General features: G+C 24.0%; 4 protein-coding genes across 8 annotated transcripts in view; 1 reads left to right on the top strand and 3 right to left on the bottom strand.

Annotated features, from left to right (window-relative positions):
• The window catches only part of LOC134830376 (myotubularin-related protein 6), a 147,616-nt gene that overhangs the window by 18,339 nt on the left and 112,205 nt on the right, over window positions 1–17,072 (top strand). The window contains exons 1-6 of one of the 3 annotated variants that reach the window (XM_063843834.1): window positions 1,336–1,469; window positions 3,026–3,142; window positions 3,198–3,912; window positions 4,871–5,708; window positions 5,768–6,041; window positions 7,491–8,363. In XM_063843834.1, coding sequence (XP_063699904.1) covers window positions 1,374–1,469; window positions 3,026–3,142; window positions 3,198–3,912; window positions 4,871–5,708; window positions 5,768–6,041; window positions 7,491–7,631 — 2,181 coding nt within the window. In that variant the 5' untranslated portion in view covers window positions 1,336–1,373 and the 3' untranslated portion in view covers window positions 7,632–8,363. Of the gene's footprint in view, window positions 1–1,335; window positions 1,470–3,025; window positions 3,143–3,197; window positions 3,913–4,870; window positions 5,709–5,767; window positions 6,042–7,490; window positions 8,364–17,072 lie in introns of those variants that run through there. The other 2 variants (XR_010161970.1, XM_063843833.1) reach the window with 2 other exon arrangements.
• Window positions 6,679–7,339, bottom strand: LOC134830377 (sialate:O-sulfotransferase 1-like). Its single transcript, XM_063843835.1, has 3 exons — window positions 7,097–7,339; window positions 6,892–7,040; window positions 6,679–6,830 (listed from the first exon to the last, which is right to left on the bottom strand). The coding sequence occupies exons 1-3, from the start codon at window positions 7,330–7,332 to the stop codon at window positions 6,754–6,756; spliced, it is 462 nt and encodes a 153-aa protein (XP_063699905.1). The 5' UTR covers window positions 7,333–7,339; the 3' UTR covers window positions 6,679–6,753.
• LOC134831946 (dnaJ homolog subfamily C member 22) lies at window positions 8,904–11,948 on the bottom strand. Its single transcript, XM_063845790.1, has 3 exons — window positions 11,762–11,948; window positions 9,620–10,599; window positions 8,904–9,118 (listed from the first exon to the last, which is right to left on the bottom strand). The coding sequence occupies exons 2-3, from the start codon at window positions 10,595–10,597 to the stop codon at window positions 8,906–8,908; spliced, it is 1,191 nt and encodes a 396-aa protein (XP_063701860.1). The 5' UTR covers window positions 10,598–10,599; window positions 11,762–11,948; the 3' UTR covers window positions 8,904–8,905.
• LOC134830195 (translation initiation factor eIF2B subunit delta) lies at window positions 12,759–16,239 on the bottom strand. 3 transcript variants are annotated; one of them, XM_063843596.1, is made up of 5 exons: window positions 16,099–16,239; window positions 14,915–15,859; window positions 13,642–13,821; window positions 13,449–13,576; window positions 12,759–13,390 (listed from the first exon to the last, which is right to left on the bottom strand). In XM_063843596.1, exons 2-5 carry the CDS (start codon window positions 15,749–15,751, stop codon window positions 12,823–12,825), a joined length of 1,713 nt encoding a protein of 570 aa, XP_063699666.1. In that variant the 5' UTR covers window positions 15,752–15,859; window positions 16,099–16,239; the 3' UTR covers window positions 12,759–12,822. The 3 variants fall into 3 exon arrangements, with proteins under 3 accessions (XP_063699666.1, XP_063699667.1, XP_063699668.1); XM_063843597.1 differs by having other exon boundaries at window positions 16,112–16,239; XM_063843598.1 differs by lacking the exon at window positions 16,099–16,239 and adding an exon at window positions 16,007–16,019.

The following is a 17,072-nucleotide window of genomic DNA, read 5'->3' as shown; positions in this document are numbered from 1 at the left end:
CATTAATTTTTTTTTCTTCTGTGATACTTGAATGAAACTAAAAAAAAATTATATTGCAAGATTAACTTGTCAAAGAATTGTTTCAGGGAGTGTTATGTTCAAAGTCTCATAAAAAGGCTTTAAAACTTTTAGTTGTTCATCGTTTCTCACGAAAAATTTAACTTCAAGACATAAATTGCTCATAATTGTCGAAAATAAAATTTTAAAAGTGCTTGGTTTGGATTAATTTATAACATTTCAGCTGAAAATAAAAAAAAATAATTAATTAAATTAATAAAAATTAATAAATAAATAAATTAAATTAAAAAATTGATATAAAAAAATTAAAAAAATAATTAATTAAATTAATTAATTTAATTTAATAATTTTAAATTTAATTAATTTAAATTTAATTAAATTAAATTTAAATTAATTAATATTTTTTAATTTAAAAAAATTTTAATAAAAATTAATTAAAAATTTAAATATTTATAAATTTAATGAAAAATTAAATTTAAATTAAAAAATTATTAAATTAAATTTTATTAAATAAATTAAATTAAATTTTTTAAATTTTAAAATTTAATAAATTAATTTAAAATAAATTTTTTTAATTAAATTAAATAATTTTTTTCAATTTAATTAAAAATTTAAATTTAATTAATTATTTTTAATTTATTAAATTTTAAATTAAATTAAATTAAATTAAATTTTAATTAAATTAAAAAATTACCTGAAAAATAAAATTAATAACCAGTCGCCTTCACCTGCATCTGTTCTGTCTTCTGCAAACAAAGTGTTAAAAAATTCATCCGTTTTTCTGTGAAATGTCAAATAAAATTATTTAGAGGAACACAAAAAGAACATAATATACTTACTGTTCAAATATTAATGTTGAGCTAATTTTCTGGCAATTTAACTTCAATTTTCTTAATAACTTTACGCGATTCGTGTCTTCTTGTGAATTTTACTCTGAAAAAAAATAAAGAGAAATAAAAAAGTAAAAGTTTTTCCATGTATCGTTAATTGTGAAAAGAAAAAAAAATTCTTCGAAAAAATTAAAGTGCAGAAATGATTTCCTTTATAACAAAAAGCTTTTAACTTCAACCTTCAAAAAAATCAATTTTTGCAGTAAATCAAAAATAAATGATGAAAATTCAGTAAAATAAATAAAAATGGTTGACAAGTGTTACAAAACAAAGCGAAAAAATCTTCTTAACCTAAATTTGACTCTTTCTGACTTTGATTTCACGTCAAAAAATGAACAAAATGACGAAGCGACGGCAGTTAGTAGTGACAATAGCGATGGTTGCGATCACGCCTTCAAACAAAATTTCGATCTCGTAACGCCCGAAACGGACGAACCCGCCGTCAAACAACTTTGGGGCGTTCCGATGCCCGAATTTGTCCCCGATGAGTTCGTTTCGTGGGTCGAACATCTGCAAGAAGAACCGCATTACGAGCTGCATGGCACTGATGTGGTTAAGAAGGTAAAATTATTGATTCCGCATCAACCCAAAGAAATTTGAGACGACATTAAAGCAGAAAATAATAAAATAGTTCATGACGTGCCTTTATTTACGTGACTATCCTTCGGCAAGGCAAACTTTTTTTTGTTGTCTAGCCGAAAATTATGTTTTACAGCGTTTCAACACATATTTTGACGTGCGCTATAAAAATCAATGACGCCACAAATGAAGAAAAATTTTCGTTTTCGAGGTAAAGTTGGGTCATTATCACAACGAGTTGCTATTATTCTTCGGTAAAAGTGATCCAACCGCGTAAAAAATGACAATAAGTGAGGATTCGCGTGAAATTTATCTTTATTTTACTTTTAAAATTGGTTCAATCAATATTTAGCGGCGATTATGTCGAGACGTGCGAAAAATTTTATATCGTTCAATTGTTCGATGTTACCTTAACGAACATTTTTCGAGGCAAATCGCCATTTGAGTGTTCATTAAAAGTTATGAGAGGCATCCAATTTCTAATTTTTTATAAGAGGCCATTGTAATATTGTTAAAAAAATGAATTTTGATACCAAAAGTTTGAGTTTTAAGGAATTTTAGTGAAATTAGATGCTTTTGCATTTTTTTATGTTTGAAAAATTTTAATTTTATGATTTTTTTTAAGATGGTTCTTGAGTAAAAATTTTTTTTACGTAAATTTTACGATTTTATTATTAATTTAATTTAATTTTTTTATGAAAATTTTATTTTATGATTTTTTTTATTAAAACAAAAATTAAATGAAATAGGTTAATTTAATGAAAAAAAAAAAAAATTTTTTTTAATTAAAAATTAAAATTAAAAATAAAATTTTAAATTTACATTAAATCTAAATAAAAAAAAAATAAAAATAAAATTTTAACTATTTTACCATCAAAAAAAATATTAAATTAAAATTTAAAATAAAAAAAAATTATAATTAAAAAATTAATTAAAAAATATAATTAAATAAAATTATAAATAAATAAAAAAATATTCTAAATTAATTAAAAATGTAATAAAAATTAATTATAAAAAATATTTTAATTAATTAAAAATTATTATTTTTTAATTATTGGTAAAATTATTTAAAAATTTTGAAAATATAAATTTTCAAATATTTTAATTAAAAATAATTTTTAAAAATATATTTAATAAAAGTATTAAATAAATTTTTTAAAATTATTAATAAATTATTAACAAAAAAAAATTAAAATGAAATAAAAAAATTCCAATTATTAAAAATTAATTTTTTAAAAAATCTTTTGACATAATTTTAATAATTTTGAATTTTTTTATATTATATTTTGTGAAAAATTAAAAATTATTAAAAATTTAGACATTTTTATTTACAAAATTTAATGTTAAAATTACTTACCTGATTAAAATTTGTGAAAAATTTTCATAATTGGAAAATTTTCTCACAAAATCGCAATTCAAAACGATATTTTTTGCCGTAATTACATCTTCCAATATTGACTCTTCTTGAATTTTAATGACTTTTAAATATTTGTTTAATTAAAATTACCTTAAAATAATATTATTTTTTATCATTTCAGGTCGAAAATGTTCGGATGGTCGACAGATACAACACGAAAAATCCATCGTTGGGAACTCTCTATTTAACCGCCACGCATTTAATTTTTGTCGATCCTGAAATTAACAAAGAAACATGGGTAATTTTTTCAAATTTTTCATTAAAATTAATTTTTAACCAAAATTTCTTTTTAGATCCTTCACATGCGAATTGCGAGTGTCGAACGTCTCCCTCTAACAACCACCGGATCTCCTCTCTTAATCCGTTGCAAGAATTTCTTGTCAGTTACTTTCATCGTACCAAAAGAGCGTGATTGCCACGATGTCTACCAAACGTTGCAGAAACTTTGCCAACCGGTAAAATACGAAAATCTCTACTGTTTCCAATACCAATCGCGCACCGACGATTTACCAAAGACGGCTGGCTGGGATTTTTTCCGCCTCGAAAACGAGTTTAAACGAATGAAAGTGCCAAATTCCGAATGGACTCTGTCGACGTTGAATCAAAATTACGAACTTTGTGATACGTATCCGAAGCAAATTTACGTTCCGGCGCTCGCTTCAACGGCGATGCTTTTGGGCAGCAGTCGTTTTCGTTCCAAAGGTCGTTTGCCGGCTTTGACGTATTTGCATCCAAACAAGGCGTCGATAAGTCGTTGCAGTCAACCGCTATCCGGATTTTCGGCTCGTTGTTTGGAAGATGAGCAACTTTTGGAGGCAGTTCGAAAGACAAATCCGAATTCGAATTACATGTATGTTGTTGATACGAGACCCCGGATTAATGCGATGGCAAATCGAGCAGCGGGAAAGGGATATGAGAACGAAGCTTTTTACGAAAATACCAAATTTCACTTTTTGGGCATTGAGAATATTCATATCATGAGGGCGAGTCTTCAGAAGTTGGTTGAAAGTGAGTAAAATTTTTCGATTTTTTTTTTAATTTGCTTGGTTTGAATTAATTGGAATAATTTTCAGCTGAAAATTAAAAAAAAATTAAAATAAAATTATTAAATTATTTTTTTTAAATTTTTAATATGAAAAAAAAATAAATTTTTTTAAATTTTTTATATAAAAAAAAAAATAAAATTTTTAATATAAAAAAAATAATTATTTAAAAAAATATTATTATAACATTTTGAAAATTATTTCTGAATTAAAAAAAATTTTCTGAATATTAAAAAATAATAATTTTAATATTTAAAAAAAAAATGATAATTAAATTAAATATTTTATTTTATTAAAATATTTATTTATTTTTAAAATTATTTTGAATTTTAAAAAAAAAAAATTTCAGAATTTAAAAAAATAATATTTTTTAAATAATTATTTAAATTCAAAAATAAATAAATTAATTAATTAAAAAAGGAATATATTTTATTTAAATATTAATTTATTTTTAAAATTAAATTTTCATATTTATAAATATGATTTTTGATAAAAATTAAATTAAATTGAATTGAATTTTTTTATCATTCGGATTTTAAAAAATAATTCTGAATATTAAAATTATTTTTTTAATAATTAAAAATTTTTTTTTTCGTAAAAATAATTTTTAATATTTTTTTTAAATTTTTTTTTAAAAAAAAATTATTTAAATTTTTTTGAAAACTAATTTAAAATTTTAATTTAAATTAAATCCTGAATATAAAAAAAATTAATTATTTAAAATTATTCTTCAGATTTTGAAAAATAATTCTAATTATTTAAAAAAAATATTTTTGAATATTAAAAAAAAATTAAATATTAAAAAAAAAGTCTAAAAACGTTTAAGAAAATCTAAAAATCTAAAAATAATTTTTTAATATTTTTTTTAAATCCTAAAAAATTTAGTAAATTTTTTAAAATAATTTTTCTTACCTCAATTCCAGCTTGTGAACAAAAATCCCCCACAATGTCGAGTTTTCTCTCATCACTCGAGTCCTCGGGTTGGTTGAAGCACATTCGCGCGATTTTAGACACAAGCAGTTTCATCGCCAACGCCGTCGACAAAGGCACCTCTGTCGTCGTTCACTGTTCCGACGGTTGGGATCGTACGGCACAAGTTTGTTCCCTCGCCGCCGTCATGCTTGACCCTTATTATCGCACCATCAAAGGTTACCAAGCACTCATCGAGAAAGATTGGCTCGCCTTTGGACACAAATTCAGCGAACGCTGCGGTCACATTCAAACTGATCCGAAGGAAGTTTCGCCCGTTTTCACGCAATTTCTCGAAGGCACGTGGCAATTGATGCAGCAGCGCTTCGACGCCTTCGAATTTAACGAGAGATTTTTGTTGACGTTGCACGACAACGTTCAAAGTTGCCAATTCGGGACTTTTATCGGAAATTGCGAAAAGGATCGCTTGGATTTGCGTTTGAGCGAAACGACTTATTCGTTATGGGGACACATGTCGAACCACTTGAACGAGTATGTGAATCCGCTTTATCGCCCGGAAATGGATGAAACAGTTTTGCCCGACTTGGCACCGCAAAATATCAAATTTTGGCGCGGAATGTACAACAGATTCGAAGAAGTTCATCCCCGGGAACCGATTGAAGACATTTTGAGCACGGTTCACGATCATTGCACTTCCTTGGAGGATCACGTGCAATTTTTGACGAAACGAATTTCGGGCATTAAATCAATGATTTCGAAAAGTTCGCAGAAAATCTTGCAAAATACACGATTTGGCGCCGATGTAAAAGCTCCTGAAGTCAATGATAACAAGTAAGTTTTGAAAATTTCCTTGAAAAATTCAAAAATTTAATTTTAAATTATTTTTTTAGATACAATTACGACAAAAAGAACGTCAGAAGTTGCGCTAATGATGATCATCCCTTGAAAGGCGACACATTTTCCTTTGCGAATTTATCGGTTAGCGAGAATCAGGATGAAGGAGAAGCAAGTCCAAGTGCAGGAAGTTGCAGTAATAGCGATATTTTGGATAATAATGTGCGCGATATAGCCAAAGAATTGGATTCGGTTGCCGTGGATTGGAAATCGTTGAGGAGTGTGACAGTTTGTCCCTGTTCAACGCCCTTTGATCAGTTTAATCGGAAGGTAAGTTAATGTTTTTTTTTTTATTTTTAATTTAATTTTAATTTTAATCAAATATTAAAAAAGGAAGAAAAATTAAAATTTGAAAAAAAAAATTTATTAAAAAATTTTCGATAATTATTTTTTTAAAAATTGTTAAATTTATTTATTTTAAAATTTTAAATTTCTATTTTAAAATTAAAAAAAAATTTATCAAAAAAAAAATAAAAATAATTTGGTTTTTCAAAATTTTGATTTGATGAAAAATGATTAATTTTTTAAAATTAATTTTGATGTTGATAAAATATTAAAAATTATTTTTTTAAAATTTGTTCATAAGATATTTTTTTAAAAATAAAAAAAATTAAATTAAAAAAAATATTGAAAAAAATATTTGAAAAAAAATATACAATATGATCAAAATTATTTTTTAATGCAAAATTTAAGAAAAAAAAATTTTTTTTAATTTTTAAAAATTTTAATAATAATTTTAAATAAATAATTAATTAAATAATTAAATTAAATTTTTTATTAATTAATTTAAACTATTTTTTTAAATTATTTATTTTATTTTAATTATTTTTAATTTTTTTTTAAATTTAAATTAATATTAATTTAATGAAAATATTGTTAATTTAAGAATTTTAATTTTTTTTACTAATTTAATAATACAAAAAATTATAAGGTTTCATTTGTAATATTTTATTTTAATTTCAAGAAATTATTTTAAAATAATTTAAGCAATGAACCATTTTTTATCAGAAATAATGTTGCTATCTTCAAGTCGCTTTCCTTTGCCGCTTATCAAAAATTCTTTAACAAAAAAAAAATAATTTTTTAAAATTTTTTAATGAAAATTTACAAAATATCTTACGTTCAATGCCCGTCTCATAAACACTCATGTAACCATAACCTCCGCATTTTTCCGTAGAATGTCCCGGGCACAATTTATTGCAATTTTTATCAGAAACTTTGTTATGATATTCGTCTTTTGGCGCAGAATTTCCGCAATAACAGCCATAACTTTAAAAAAAAAATCTAAAAAATTTCAGAAAAAAAATTAAAAAATCAATTTTTACCCATTTTGAGCTCCGGCATAAACAAATCGTCGAGCATGACAAGTTTTGACGCACTGTTCAATACTATTTGAAGAAGTCATATGTACGACAAAGCCTCTAAACATGCGTTGATTTTCATGATCTTGATAACAACCGAGATAATTGCCACTTTTTTTGTCGGAAGTTTCGAGACAAATTTGCTTGGCGAACGTGTTTGTCACGTAAATTGCAATTAAAAGTACGAAAAGTGTCTTCATTGTACGCAAAATTGATTAAAACTGATGAAATTCAGTCAAAGAAGCTTTAATTTATACAAATTTTAATAAAAAATATTTAAAAACATCTGTTTGAAAATTTATAAAAATCATTCAAAGCCAGTTGAAATAATTTATTGTAATTTTATTTTTCATTCCAGACCCATTGTTGGCGCTGCGGCGAAGTATTTTGCACGAGATGCATCGACAAAAGTATCCCCCTACCTGGACATGACAGTATGGAGCCTCGACCTGTTTGTCGTGCTTGCTTTAAGCTTATATCTGATGCAACGCCATCGTAAATTAAAATTAAATTTAAAAAAATTAAAAAAAATATTAAATATTGTGTTACAATTTTAGTAAAAAAAAAAACTACAAAAAATCACAACTTTAACTAAAAAATCTCATTTTATGAATTTATTTAATTTTTTTTTTCACTAAAAGCTATTTTTAATTTTTATTTAAATACACAGGGAATTTTTTTTTATTTTATGAAAATGTGATAAAAAAAATTATTTAGAAAAATTTTGAGTTTGAACATTCCTTTAATTATGAAATCAGTGAAAAAAAAGTATTTAAAAATAATTAAAAATAAATTTAAATCAGGTTCAGGTAAAAAAAACCTTCAAAAGGTGTGAAGATATTATATTCTAATCTAAGTGAATTCAGTCAGTAAAGAAAAAAAAAATTAAAAAATATTTAATGTACAGCTTCTATTGCTTGTTGTTCATCTTCTTCTTGTTTCAGAATTTCAAAACAAAAAAAAAATAAAAATTTTTACAAACACAAAATAAATAATATTTTATGATATGACAAAAAAAAATGTTGCAGTGTGCTTCAATGTGCAAAAAATTGCCTCTAATTGAGTGTATCTAGTTGATGTATGAGAGAGATATGAAATAATTTTAATAAATGGCGAGCACCAAATGTCATATTTATGAAAAAATAAAAAAAAGAAACATGAAAATATTTAAATAAATTACAAAAAAAAGTTAGAAAATAAAAGTTTACTTGAAGAAAATTCAATAAAAAATATATATGAAATTTAAACCAAAATTTAAAAAGTGTTTTTTTTAATTTTTTAATTAAATTTAATTTTTCTTGGAAAATAAAAATTTTTGAACAGAATTTATTTTTCACAGGTTTTATTTTTTTCAGAAATTTTTTTTTCATTCAAAAAAAATGATTTTTGACGTGAAATTTTTAAATTTACAAAATTTGAAGGCTCATATCTCTTCAATGAACTTCATTGTACTTAATTTTTTTTTTCTGTTCAAAATTGCTTATTTTCCAAGAAAAAATTCAAATAAAAAAATTAAATTTTTTTTTCTACTTTAGTTTCAAAAATTTTTTGACATGTTCGTTAAAATTAATTTTTTTAATTAAAAAAAGTAATAAATTTGTTACAATTGAACCTTACCTTGGTTAATTTTTTGTAAAATATTTAACAAATTGTTTTTTCTTTCAGATATTTTTTTTATTCAATTTAAACTTTTTTTTATTCGTTAGTAATAAATATCGAATCTAAGGACGGAGCTTATCAGTCTATCTATCAATTTAACACCTTAACCTATATTTACAATTCATCTGATGACTTCTTATTTCTTGATCGTCTCTTGGACTTGATTTTACTCAAAATTTCATAAGCTTGTTGGATTTCCATGAATCTTTTTTGAGCGGCGTCACGTTGACTTGGATCTTTAATTTTATCCGGATGATTTTCTAACGATAATTTTCTCCAAGTTGTTTTTATTTCAGTTTGGGATGCTGTTGCACTTACTCCGAGAACCTAAAAATAAAAAAAAAATTATTTTTAATTTTTTAATATTAAAATTAAATTAAAATTAAAAAAATATTTTTTTTTTAAATTAAAATTAAAAATTTTTTTTAAAATTGATTAAAAATTAATTTAAATTTATTTTTTTTTTTCATTAAAACTATTAATTAAAAAAATTTAAAAAAAAAATATTAATTAAAAAAAAATTAAATTTTATGAAAAAATTAAAAAATATTTTAATAAATTAATTTTTTATTATTTAAAATTATTTAAATTTTATTTTTAAAATTATTTTTTTTTTATTTTCAAAAAATTTTATTTAAAATTATATTTAAAAATAAAAAATTTTTAATTAGAAAAATTAAATTTTTTTAAATAAATTAAATTAATTTAAAATAATAAAATTAATTTTTTTAAATTTTAATTCAAAAATTTTTAAATTAATTTTTTTAAATTAAAATAAAAAAAAAAAATTAAATTAAAATTAAAAAAAAAATTTTAAAAAAATCTTACCTTATAAGCATTTTGTTCGCCATCCGCATCCATCGAGTCAATAATTTGCTTCCAAATCTCTCCCCATCCATTATGCTGCGCAAAGGTCCATGTATCGTGCAACGTTTGCTTCAAATCTGTCCACCATGGCGATTTCAGGAAATTATGAATGGCTTCATGCACAGGCACTTCATCGCCATCACTGTCCGTAATTGTTCCATTAAAGTAGAAATACGAAGTCCAAAGCGCCATATAAAGAAAAACCGCCGCTGAGATCACAACAGCCCGTTTAACGATTTTCCTCCTTTTTGGTCGATGCAACAACCACTGTTTGGAAAAGCCATCAAAGACACATGCGGTAACCACAACTGTCAAGGTCATCCAATAAGTATCGTCAAAGATGAAATATCGCGACAAATAACTGAGATACGCTGCGACAACCGAATGCCACAAACATCCCGTTTCTCTCCCGATATTTCCGACAACCCAAACTCCCAAAGCGATCGCGAACGGAATAATCCAATGCAAAAAACTAAAATCAATCCCAAAAACGACACTTTCGGGAATGGCAATCATCGCAACTTGTCCCCAAAGGTACGAAAGGCAAATTGCTCCCATGAAGCGATATGTCGAAAAAGGCGGTTTTCGATTCGCTTTCAGTTTTTCCAAGAATTTTGCGATAAAAACGGGATCTTCGTTGGCATCGCGCACAAATTCGGGTATCTTGAACATGTCGACGACCCATCCGACACCGAAATAGCCGCCAAAAGTGCACCAATGAGCGAATGCATGGAAGTCACGATGCAGATAAAGATGATGCAAGCCAAAGAATCCGCCGAAAAACCACAAAAGGTAAGTCATGATGAGAGATTTGTTCTCTGTGTGACATCCCAGTTTGAGAGTTTCTTCATTTTTTGTGTCTGAAGCTTCGGATTTTTCAGGTTTTTCGAGTTTTTTGTCTGTTTTTGACTCTTTTGATGGAGATAATGTTTCACCCATTTCTGAAAAATTAAAAAAAAAAATTAAAATTAATTTAATAATTTTAAATATTTTGTTTAAAAAAAATTAAAATTAGTCAAAAATTAAAAAAAAAATATTTAAGTTAATTTTTAAAATAAAATTAATAAAAAATTTTTAATTAAAAAAAATAAAATTTTATTTTTTGTAAAAATTTTTATTTTTATTGCCTTCAATTTTAAAGTTCAACTTAAATATATTAAGTATTTTCTAAAAATTTTTTTAAAAAATTACTTTTTTTTAAATTTTTTTTTAAAAAATCACTTTGATAAAGCAAAATAAAATAAAAATTTAAAATTAAAAAAAAAAAGTAAAAATTCAATTTAAAAATTATTTAAATTTTTTAAAAAATTATTTAAAAAAAGCCATATTAAAAAAAAAATAAAAATTTAATTATTTTTTTTTTAAAATAAATATTTAAAATAAATATTTAAATATTTAAAATAAAAAAAAAATTAATTTAATTAATTTTAAAATTTAATTTAATTTTTAATATTAAAAAAAATAATCAATTTTTAATTTAAAAAAAATAATAATTTTTAAGAGCAATTTAACTTGAAATCATCATTTTCAGTTAAATTTTTTTTTAAATTTTATTCACAATTTACTTGGAAAAAATAAATTCTACAATTTTTTTAAATTAAAATATTCACAAAATTAAATTTTGGCTTAAAAAATTAAAATTTTACAAAATGTATGATTTTTTTAAAATTTTTTTGTCATAAAAAAATATTTTTTTCACACAAATTTTATTTCTTGATAAAACCACGTCAGAAACTAATCACAACAACATTATTACGAAACAAAAAATCCAAAACAAATTCATGACGTAGCGCACGGATTCCCGTTATTTGCCCGGTATTATATATTTTTATAGTTAACACACGAGCGCTTCACTCACTTTTTCTTGTTCACCTACTTTTTCTCTTCATTTATTCACTTGTTGATTGTATTTGTGTCGACGTTATGCAGGTACGCACGAGAATTTTTTTAAAGTTAAACAAAAATATTTGTTCAAATAACAGAAGTTTAATGAAGGAAGAGTAGGTAGATTTTAAAATTTTTCATCAATTAATGAGGTTTCTGAGCTAATGAGTCATTTTTTGTGTAAATTTGGATTTGTCGTCTGAATTTTTATTTTATTACCTGTTTCTTTTTTGTTGATTTTATTCCTTTAAAGTTTCATTAAAATGTTCTTAATAACAATTTTTAACACTTTTTTGAATGAAAACTTTATAATAATTTAATTTTTTAGTAAAATTTTTAATTAAATTAGTAAAAAAGTTCTAATTTTTTAATAAAATTCACACTTTTTTATGGGATTACGTGTACTTTCTTCAATATTTCTTTCTTCTTTCAGTTTTTGTATCCGTTTCAAGTGACTTAACTTATCGACACTCAACAGCAGACTGAATCTTTCTTTGGTACTGAATGCAGAATGAAAGAGAAATGGTGAAGAAAATGAACAAATAAGTCAACTGATGAACTTGAGTGACTTAAATTTTGTTTGGAGAGTTCATTTTAAGCCATATGCGGCGATGTTTAAAATTATTTTTCAAATAAAAATATTTTAAAATTTTAAATTTTTATCACAAATTATTTAAATAAATTTTTTTTGAGGTCAACTTGATTTTTTTTAATTTAAAAATTTTAAAGAATTTCTGAAAAAAATATTAAAATTATTAAAAAAATATTTTTAAATCATAAATTAAATTAAAGATTTCAAAAATTTAAAAAAAATTATTTTTTTGTAAAATTTTTTAAAAGTCGACTATTTTGAGCTAAAATCTTGAATAAATTACCAAAAATTTTTATTTAAATTTTTTTTAAATTTTTGAAGCCATTTAATTTTAATTTATGATTTAAAAATATTTTTTAAATAATTTTAATATTTTTTTCAAAAATTCTTCAATATTTTTAAATTTAAAAAATTTTATTAAAAAAAAAATCAAGTTGACCTCCAAAAAAAATTTTTTAAAAAAATTTTTGATAAAAATTTTAAATTTTAAAATGCAAAAAAAAAATTAATGACCTAAAATTCATTTAAAAAATAAAAAAAAAATAAAATAAAATTTTAGTTCATAAAATTAAAAAAAAAATTTTTTTTTATTTTTTTTTTATTTCAAAATTTTTAATTTCACGTTTTACGCAACAAATAACCAATTTTCGAGTGTTTTTCAACATTTTCAATTTTTTTTTAATTTTTTTTAGTATCCAACTTCCGACGGTTTAATTCTCAAAATGACGGGAACACTTGTGCATGGAAGAATGGCAACTTCAGTAACAACTGCTGTCACCAATTCGGGCGGCGTGACATCGTAACACAAATTTAGCGGCGTCAAATGTTGCACATTCACCCAATTCGCCAACGGATCTTTGACAGGACCTTCTTTCACGACTAAATCCTCCGGATCGCCAATTTCGTTGTAGACAAAAGCGTCAGTTTGCACCCTTTCGCTAAATTTATGCGTTTCGCAACACACCAAAACGGGCACATTGAAGGATTTCGCAATGAGGGCAATTTGTGCAGTGCCGACACGAGACATGACATAACCATTAGCGAGCAAAGCGTGCGCTCCAAGAAGAACTTTTGTCACTTCAGGCATGATAAAACCGACGGCGTTGATGAGAACACAAGTGCAATCGATTCCTTGCGCGATAAGACGTTTTAACATTTCTTGCCCTTCGTGACGGGGACGAGCATCGACGACAATTACGCGGAAATCGACGTTTCGAGAACGAGCTGCTTCTAAAATGTGTTTGATGAGTGACGAGCTGAAAGGAAAATTTATCAAAATCTCAAAAATTTTACGAAAAATGAAGAAAAAATTACCATCCGTAAGTTAAAATGACATCTCCGTCGGCAATTTTTTCTTGCACGGAGATACTGATGGCTTGTGCTGCTTTTTCAATTTGATCCCTGATGTAAGTATCGATTGCATCTAATAAAATATCGCGTTTCTATAAAAATTTCAATATTATTTTTTTGGAAAAATTGATTTTTTGGGGATTTTTGAGCAATTTACCGTTTCATCTTTGTCATCGTTGTTTAATTGAGTCAATTGAAACTTGATATATCGAAGAGCATTGGTCATCGTGACAGATAATGGTCGACATAATTTCAGGTACGCCACAGCAGGTTTAATTAAAGCTTCCAATTCTCGTGAGAATTCTTTCTGCGGAGGCGTTGAAAAGTCACGAATCATCTAAAAAAATATAAAAAAAAATTAATTTTTGAAATTATTTTTTTTAAAAATTAATTTTCGAAATTTAAAAAAAATATTTTGAAATAATTTTCTTTTAAATTAATATTTGAAACTATTTAAAAAAATAATTTTTGAAAAAATAAATTTTTGAAATCATTTTTTTTTAATTCTTTTAATTTTATTTTATTTTATTTTTGAGAATAATATATAAAAAAAAATTAAAATAAAAAAAAATAGTTTTAATAATTTAATTTTATTTTGTATTTTTGAGATTTTTATTTCATTTAAAAAATTTGAAATTTAACAATAAAAAAAATTATTTTAAATTTTAATAAACAATTTTAATATTTTGATTTTTTTTATTAATTTAATTTAATTAATTAATTATTTTTTTTTTTTTTTAATTTGTAAAAATTTTTAGTTTGGATTTTAATTCAAGGTACATTAAAAAAAATTATAAAAAAATGACATTAAAAATCAAATAAAATTTTAAAAGACTTCTTCAATTATTTTTTAAAACTGAATTTATTCTAAGTAGAATATGAGAAAAAAAAAATAATATTGAAAATTTATTCAAAATTTTAAATTTAAAAAAAATAAAACTTTATTTCATTGAAATTTTTGTGGAAAATTATTTTGTAAAAATTAAATAAATTAATTAATTTTGAATAAATAGAAAATTAATTAACCATTCAATAATAAAATTAAAAAATTATAAAAAAATTTACAAAAAAAAATAATTAAAAAAATTTTTCAAAATTATTTAAAAATATTATTTAATTTGTTAGAAATAATTTTTTTTAATTTTTAAAATTTTATTTTATTATTTTTTTTATTTTAAATTTTTTAAGTCAAATTTTATTTAAAAATTTTTATTAAATATTTTAAAAAAATTTTAAAAATCATAATTGAAATTATTAAAAATAATAATTTTGAAATTAATTATTCTAAAAAAAAAATTAATAAAAAATATGATTTTTTAAGAATTTTTTCAACTTTTTTAATTTTTATTTTATACCTAATTAGAATTTTTTAATTAAAAAAAATATTAAAAATTTGGAAAATTATTGAAAAATCAATATAAAAAACTCACCTCTTTCATCGCATGCAGAAAAGCAATACATCTCGCGTTCGCTCCAACAATCAACCCATTGCTGTACTGCACTCCAAGCCGAACAATTTCCGGATGAATCGTGTCTGTGTTCACAGGCGTGTCAAAAACGCACTTTTCCGTGTACAAATGATTAAAAAGCTTCACTTTATGCAACAATTGCATCTTTGTTGACTTCAAAACCGTAATCGGCACAGGACTTTTTTCCGAAGGCGACGTCATTTCCGTCGTTTTTGCCTTTGTTGGAGCTACTTTCGTGCCTTCCTTGCTTTTATTTTGTGTCGCTTGCTGCTGTTTTTGTGCTTTTGCCGCTCGTTGTGCCTCTTGAATGGCCCGTCGTTCAGCTTTTGTCAAAGTTTTCGCGGAAGAAGTTGGTTTCGCTTCGTCATTCAGTGTTAATTTTTCCATTTTTTGTTCCAAAGAAGTCGTTGAAGTCGCTTTCGGCGTCAAAATTGCTTTCATAAGTTTTTCCTGAGGATCAATTTCGGGCTTGGCGCTTGCCGGAGGTGCGGATTTTTGTTGTTTTCCCTGTTGTTTCGCTAATTTCTTCGCTTTTCGTTCGGCTTCGATTTCTTCGCGGGATTTTTCGGTCATTTTTGGGGGTTCAGCTTTCGCTTTTTGTTCGGATTTGGTCTCGGAAGTCGCAACGGCGACAGCAACAGCAGCTTCCAAGCTGATTTTTGGCTCAGGTTTCTTTTCAGGAGTTGAAATTTTCGGTTCTTGCGTTGTTTTTGCGGTTTTTTGTTCTTTTTTTGCGTTTTTCTTCGCTTTGCGGGCGGCGAGTTTCTCTTCTTGCGTCATTTGCTTCGATGGATCCATCTCTGAGTCGTCGATTTTTGATGCGTGAGACTTGATTTTCTTCCTTTTATTTAATTTGCTGGCTTGAACGTGTCTGATGACGATGTTTATCGGGTCGGCAATCGTCTCCTAAAAAATGGAAAAAAACAAAATAATGAAATATTGCATTAAAATTGTGTAATTTTAGTCATTAATTGTTTTGTCTAAGAGTTCAATGACTTTTGAAGAGCAAGAAGTATTTTTTCAAGGTCAAGAATTTCTTTGAATGAAGTTTACCTGAAGATTTTCCATTTCTTGAAGGCATAAATTAAATTTTGGCAAAAAATTATCAAAAAAGTAAAGAAAATAAATTAAAATTTAAGAATTACCTGCGATTCGTACCTCACTCGATTCCGTTAAAATCCACAAAGATCAACTTCAGAATAGGAAAATGTCAAATTTTAAGCTAAATTTAATGAAAATAGCTTTAAATTTAATTGTTTTTGCTAATTTCGTGACTTTGTTTCACGTTGCAATATTTTTATATTGTCAGTGATGGGATTTAGGTATTTTTTAACAATTGGGCAATTTTTTTAAAAAGATTAATTTTTTTTAAAAAATTCAGAAAAATAATAATATTAAATTAAAAATTAATTATTTTATAAAAATTAATTAATTAAAAGTTATTAGAAATTAGAAAAAAATAAAAATAAATAAATTTTTATACAAAAACCGGTAAAAATAAAATTGCCCAATTTTTTTGTTATTTTTATTACGGGACTGTTCATTTTGACAGAAAGGTAACTCTCGGATGGTAACTCAACAATACAAAAATTTGAAATTATTTTACTTGAAAATTCGTTGAAATTTTTTTTTTTCTATAAAAAAATAATTTATTACACAAAATTTTATCTATTCGATTGTCTTTAGAGCAAACAGAAAAAAATATTTTTTTTAAACGACTTTTTTAAATTATTCTATTTTTTTTTTTTAAGAAATTTCACGAATATTCTTTTTATTTATTTTTGGCATTTAAATAAAAAGTAGGCCAAGAACATTTTTCTGTCAGAATAAAAATTTGAGTTCAATAAAATTTTTGTCCAAATAAAATTTTAGTATTAAAATAAATATCAAGTGAAATGGATTGTAATTGTTGTTCATATCAGCCTTCTTGTTGTGTTACTTCTCCTTGTTGCTATCCAGGTAAATATTATTTTAAAAAAAAATTAAAAGTTTAAAAAAAAAAAAATAAAAAATTATTAAAATAATTAAAAAAAATTATTAAAATAATTAAAAAAAAATTAAAATAATTAAAAAAAAAAATAATTAAATTAATTAAAATTATTAAAATAATTAAAATTAT

This window comes from Culicoides brevitarsis, chromosome 2 (assembly GCF_036172545.1).
Source record: "Culicoides brevitarsis isolate CSIRO-B50_1 chromosome 2, AGI_CSIRO_Cbre_v1, whole genome shotgun sequence".
Lineage (NCBI taxonomy): Eukaryota > Metazoa > Arthropoda > Insecta > Diptera > Ceratopogonidae > Culicoides > Culicoides brevitarsis.
The sequence above is the reverse complement of the archived record's forward strand: the minus strand, read 5'-3'. Positions and strand labels throughout refer to the sequence as shown.